At 36.0% G+C, this 6,278-nt stretch overlaps 1 protein-coding gene across 1 annotated transcript; it reads right to left on the minus strand.

Annotated features, from left to right (window-relative positions):
- Nucleotides 1-403: 403 nt before the first annotated feature.
- LOC116558785 (armadillo repeat-containing X-linked protein 3-like) lies at nucleotides 404-1,956 on the minus strand. Its single transcript, XM_032288969.1, has one exon. It carries the CDS (start codon nucleotides 1,340-1,342, stop codon nucleotides 404-406), a length of 939 nt encoding a protein of 312 aa, XP_032144860.1. The 5' UTR covers nucleotides 1,343-1,956.
- Between the last annotated feature and the right edge of the window lie 4,322 nt (nucleotides 1,957-6,278).

The raw sequence follows: 6,278 nt of genomic DNA on the forward strand, positions 1-6,278 counted from the left end.
AATCAATGAAAATGACAGAAGGGAGCTTAGTTATGATGAATTGGTTCACTGTCACTTATGCAGAAGAAAGAGCAAAATATTTCAATCTAGGCAGCGAGATAAAAAGCAACAAACCATGTTTTCAGAACAGTAGAGACATTCATTCATCCATCTTAAATCTAAAGACCAACTCGGTTAAATATCAGCATTGATGATACAATATGATATTCATTATTCAAAACTGGCAGGTGAAAGGATTCTTTTACCATATAAAAAAGGTGGAGAGAAGGAATAGTTTACAATGTGTGTTGCTTCTAAACTACACAATAAAGGAGTTATTCCTGGTTGTTTGGGAACATATGTTCAGCCAGTTTGGCCATGAATTTTCCAACTTTTACTTTCACCAAAAAATCATGGTGGCTTTCTATTCCCAGAACCTATCAGCACATACTTTAAATTCTTTTAAAAAGAAAAGAAGTGAACCTTCACCGAATTGATTCTGAGTAGGTTCATTTTCTTCCCATTTGAAATTATCATTTATGTTCTCAAATATGACCAGAAGTTTAAGAATAACTTCTTTGTCCTCCTTTTTATTAAAGAGGGAGCCCAGTGAAGATGGTACTTGGGCCCTGAGCAGTCCCCTAGTCATAGCTGGATTTTCAACCAAATTCAAAAGGAGTTTCAGAACCTGAAGTTTGGTTTCTTCATTTCCCGCTGAAAATAAATGAAAAAAGTCAGAAATGGAATTAGCAAGCATGTGCTGATACTCGTTAGTAACAGTCATATTTGTAAGCAATCTTAGTCCAGCCAGCTGCACAGATGAGTTCAAGTGAGAAGTGATTGTGTTGTCACATACTTGATTCATGTATACCTTAAGCATGTGTTGATTTTCAGCATTCACACTCAAGTTATTGAGGATAATCAAAGCCTTTTCTTTAACTATGGGATCTCGAGTATTGAGAAGCTTTGCAACAACTGAGAGACCACCCAGGTCACAAATAATATCTCTGTTAAATGTATAAGCAGCATTGTTACCCAGAACAATTAAAGCTGCTTCAAGAATACAAGGCTTTTCAGACATCTCAACCAAGCAAAGAACCTTTTGTAGCTCTTGAGGGGACAAAATGGTATCATCTGAATTAGGGGAAGCCCGTTTCTGTACAGCCCGATGCGCCCGGGTAGCCCTGGCCCTTGCCCTGGCCCTAGCTCTGGTTCCAGCTTCAGTCCCAATCCAGCCCCAAGGTGGGTACCATACTATACTCTTGCTCTCATTGCTGTCATCATCATCATCAGACCAATCATTATACCTGGCCCCAGAACAGTCCCCAGCATCATCCACATGCCCAGACCCACCCTCAGCCATTTTTCCCTTGTTCTGTTTTCTTCCCGTAGTCAGTCTCTAAATGCAATAGCAGACGCCAGCCCCAATCACCAGGCCTGCAGTCACCCAGCCTACTTTCCTGGCATAGCCCATGCAATCGTCCCTGACAATAGCAGGGACCAAGGAATACAGTAGTCCCTCAGGCTAGGGGAGGAAGGCTGTGGGACTGGGCACAAGCCTGTGGAGGGTGACCATCTTCAGCCACTTCAAAGCCACAACAGCTGATTCTGGAGTTTGACCTCCTCAAGACAAGCAGTTCGCCCCTTCTTCTTTCCCCTGGTGGTGTGCCACTCCCAACAAACTTTCCAATCTCTACTGATCAGAGGAAACTTCCTCCCTCACTTCAAGCGGAGCCACCAGCTACAGCGGACCCTCAAATCGACCTTGACCGATTGGGATTAATTTCTTTCCGTTTCTCTTGCCTGGCATTGTGCCGCAACCTACGGAAAGACTGGCCACCCAGGAGAGGCTTGGACCCACTGCAGGGATCCGGGACAATTTCCTTCTCCTCTTCCTTTTTCCCTCCGTTGCAGGCCTGCCCACCCTCAGGGCAATGGGGAGCTGGTACTCAGATGGGAACAGCAACCAGGACAAGAAGGACTTCTGCCGATACCACATTTTCTTTATCCAGTCCTCCAGTGATGGACATTTAGGTTGATTCCGTATCTTTACTATTATGAACAGTGCTGCAATAAACATACAAGTGCCAATATCTTTTTGCTATCTTTCCATTTTCATATATGCCCTGTAGTGGGATTGCTGGATCAGAAGGGAATTTTATTTTTAGTTCTTTGAGAAATTTCCATACTGTTTTCCATGGTGATTGTGCTAATTTATATTCCCACCAACAGTGTATAAGCTTTCTCTTTTCTCTACATCCTTATCAACATCTGTTGGGGATTTTTTTTTCTTTAATTTTTAGTAGTAGCCATTGTGACTGGTGTAAGATGGTTTCTCACTGTGGTTTTAGTTTGCATTTCTCTGATAATAAATGATGTTCGGTATTTTTTCATATTTGCTGTCTGTTGAGGGTTTTCTGTTCATGTCCTTTGCCCACTTTTTAATGAGGTTATTTCTTTTTTCTTGTTGAGTTGTTTGAGTTTGTTGTAGATTCTGAATATTTAGTCTCTTGTCAGAAGCATAGTTTGCAAATATTTTCTCCCATTGTGTAAGTTGGCTGTTTATTGATCATTTCTTTTGCTGTGCAGAAGCTTTTTAGTTTAAGTAAATCCCATTTGTCTATTTTCAAGGTTTTTGTATTTGCTTTTAAGGTCTTAGTCAATTATTCTGTGCATAGGCCAATGTACTGAAGAGTTTTCCCTATGTTTTCTTCTAGAATTTTTATAGTTTCAGGTCTTATATTTAAGTATTTTATCCATCTTGAGTTAGTTTTTGTATATGGTAAGAGATAGTGATCCAATTTTATTCTTCTGCATATGACTATCCAATTTTCTCAGCACTATTTATTGAACAGGGTGTCCTTTCTCCTTGTATATTTTTGTCAACTTGCCAAAGATCAGTTGGTTATAGCTATGTGGCTTTATTTCTATTCTCTATTCTGTTCCATTGGTAATTTGATATAAATTGCATTGAGTTTATACATTGCTTTGGGCAGTATAGTCTTTATAACAATATTGATTCTTCTAATACATGATCATTGAATGTTCTTTCATTTGTTTCTGTGTCATCTGTTTTTTTTTTTTTTTTAATCAGTGTTTTGGAGTTCTCCTTGTAGAGTTTTCTTATGTCCTTGGTTAAATGTATTCCTATGTATTTTAATTTTGTGCCTATTATAAATGTGACTGAATTCTTAATTTGATGCTCAGCTTGAATGTTATTGGTGTATAGAGATGCTACTGATTTTTGTGCATTGATTTTTGTATCCTGAAACTTTACTGAAGTCACTTATCAAGTCTAGGAATCTTTTAGAGGAGTCTTTAGGGTTTTCTAGGTTTAAAATCACGTCATCAGTGAACAAGGATAATCTGACTTCCTCTTTTCCAATTTGGATGACTTTTACTTCTTTTTGCCAATTTTTATAGATTTAATTGGAAAATATTTTTAAGAGCACAGTATCATTCAATATTAGTAAGAACATATGGAAATAGGCATTCTCATAAACCATGGAAGATACATAAACACATATAATGCTTCCAGATGACAATTTACAGCATTATTATGTGCTTTAAAATATTCATTTTCTTTATAAAAATTTTTGTCCAGTTTTTAAGTGCATTTAACAGTATTAAATATGCCCACAAAGATTTTCTGATAAAATTTTAATAAAAGAAATAAATTATGAATACTCATGCATTGAAATACTCCACAATTATTTTAAATTATAATTGGCTTTTTAAATATATATTTAACAATATAGAGTAATGATCAAAGCATAGTCAAATTTTAAAAGTACATGAAACTACATAATCAAAATTATACCAAATATCAAATTATATTGCCATGGATAAAATGACGATAATAATACATATAAAAATATTATCAGTGATCACATATGGAAATTGAATATCATTTTTAATAGTTTTGAATAGTTTTATTTACTTTTTATCCATTTTCTATTTTATACTTTTATGAACTTAATAATGAGGAAGATGTTACTGTCATAAAAAAATTAAAAATCTATTTGAAAAATAAATAAATAATAGTCATTGGGAGTTATTTGAGGAAATAGGTCTCCTACATCATCCAATCCAAGGGAATGCTATAATAAAATAAACTATGAATTTTTCTTCATTCTGAGCTCTCCTGTTTATGGCTAGTGTTCCATTATTGAAATGCTAAGCATGTGGGAGTTATTTATATCCTATTGCTCAGGGTCATCACCAAGATCTAATTGCAAAAGTTCAAAAAATTGCAACCTCAGGCATAAATGGGTTAAAATGGCACTCACCTGTTACAGTATAACACATAATGCAGATAATGCCCCCCACAAATAATTTTATTCTCATCCCCAGAATCTCCGAATATGTTATTTTATGTGATAAAGTAGACTTTATATGTGGTTCAATTAAAGATCTTGATAAAAGAAATTATCATCAGGAGTTGGTTTTTTGAAAAAATTAATAAGATAGGTCAATAGCTAGACTAATGAAAAATAAAAGAGAGAGGATCTAAAGATACAAAATTATAAATCACAGAGGGGATGTTAACACTGATCTACAGCAACAAAACCATTAGAGACTACTATGAACACCTTTATGCACCCTCAAACTAGAAAACCTAAAAGAGATAAATGAATTCCTAGATGCACACACCCTACCAAGACTGAACCAGGAAGAAATTGATTCCCTGAGCAGACCAATAATGGCCTCCAAAATTGAATCAGTAATAAATAGTCTACCAACCAAAAAAATGCCCAGGAGTGGATGGATTCACAGCCAAATTCTACTAAATATAAAAAGAAGAGCTGGTACCATTCCTACTGAAACTACTCCAAAAAGCTGAAGAGGAAGGACTCCTCCCCAACTTATTATTTGAGACCAGCATAACCCTGATACCAAAACCTGGCAAAGACACAAAAATAAATGAAAACTTCAGGCCAATATCCTTGAAAAACATCGATGTAAAAATCCTCACCAAAAAACCTGCAAACTGAATCCAGCGGCACATCACAAAACGAATCCACCACAATCAACCAGGCTTTATTCCTGGCATACAAGGCTAGTTCAACATATGCAAATCAATAAATGTGATGCATCACATAAACAGTATGAAAGAGAAAAATCGCATGATCTCAATAGATGCAGAAAAGGGTTTTGATAAAATTCAACATCCCTTCATGTTAAAAACTATGAATAAACGAGGTATTGAAGAAACATACCTAAAATAATAAGAGCTATCTATAACAAACCAACAGCCAGCATAACACTGAATGGGTAAAAGCTAGAAGCATTCCCCTTGAAAGCTAGCACAAAGCAAAGATGCCCTCTCTCACCACTTCCATTCAACATAGTACTGGAAGTTCTAAACAGAGAAATCAGGCAAGAAAAGGAAATAAAGGACATCCAAACAGGAAAAGAAAAAGTCAAACTATCCCTGTTGGCAGACAACATGATTCTATATCTAGTTACAGCCCAAAAGATCCTTCAGCTGATAAGCAACCTCAGCAAAGTTTCAGAATACAAAATCCATGTACAAAAATCACTAGCATTCCTATACACCAACAACAGCCAAGCCAAGAACCAAATCAGGAATGCAAACCCATTCATAATTTCCACAAAGAGAATAAAATACCTAGGAATACAGCTAACCGAGGAGGTGAAAGATATCTATAATGAGAATTACAAAATGCTGCTCAAATATATCAGAGATGACACAAGCAAATCGAAAAACATTCCATGCTCCTGGATAGAAACAATCAATATTGTTAAAATAGCCATACTGCCCAAAGCAGTTTACAGATTTGATCCCATTCCTATCAAACTACCAATGATATTTTTCACAAAACTAGAAAAAAAACTATTTTAAAATTCATACGGAATCAAAAAAGAGTTTGAATAGCCAAGGCAATCCTAAGCCAAAAGAAAAAAGCTGGAGGTATTATTTTACCTGACCTCCATGTTACAGGGCTACAGCAATCCAAACACAGTACTAGTACAAAAATAGACACATAGACAAATGCAACAGAATAGAGAGCCTAGAAATCAGGTTGCACACCTATAGCCATCCGATCTTCGACAAAGCTGACAAAAACAACCAATTGGGAAAGGACTGACTATTTAATAGATGTTGCTGAGATAATTGACTAGCCATATGCAGAAGATGAAACTGGACCCCTTTTTTATACCATATACAAAAATCAGCTCAAGATGGATTAAAGACTTAAATGTAAAACGCCAAACTATAAAAATGCTAAAAGACAACCTAGGCAATACCATAAGAACTGGAGAGGATTTCATGA

This window comes from Sapajus apella, unplaced genomic scaffold (assembly GCF_009761245.1).
Source record: "Sapajus apella isolate SASKATOON/1434 unplaced genomic scaffold, GSC_monkey_1.0 scaffold2, whole genome shotgun sequence".
NCBI classification, from domain to species: domain Eukaryota; kingdom Metazoa; phylum Chordata; class Mammalia; order Primates; family Cebidae; genus Sapajus; species Sapajus apella.

Bases quoted from the DNA above. Each gene is read 5' to 3' on its own strand.
- LOC116558785 (XM_032288969.1), bottom strand. From the start codon at position 1,342: ATGGCTGAGGGTGGGTCTGGGCATGTGGATGATGCTGGGGACTGTTCT.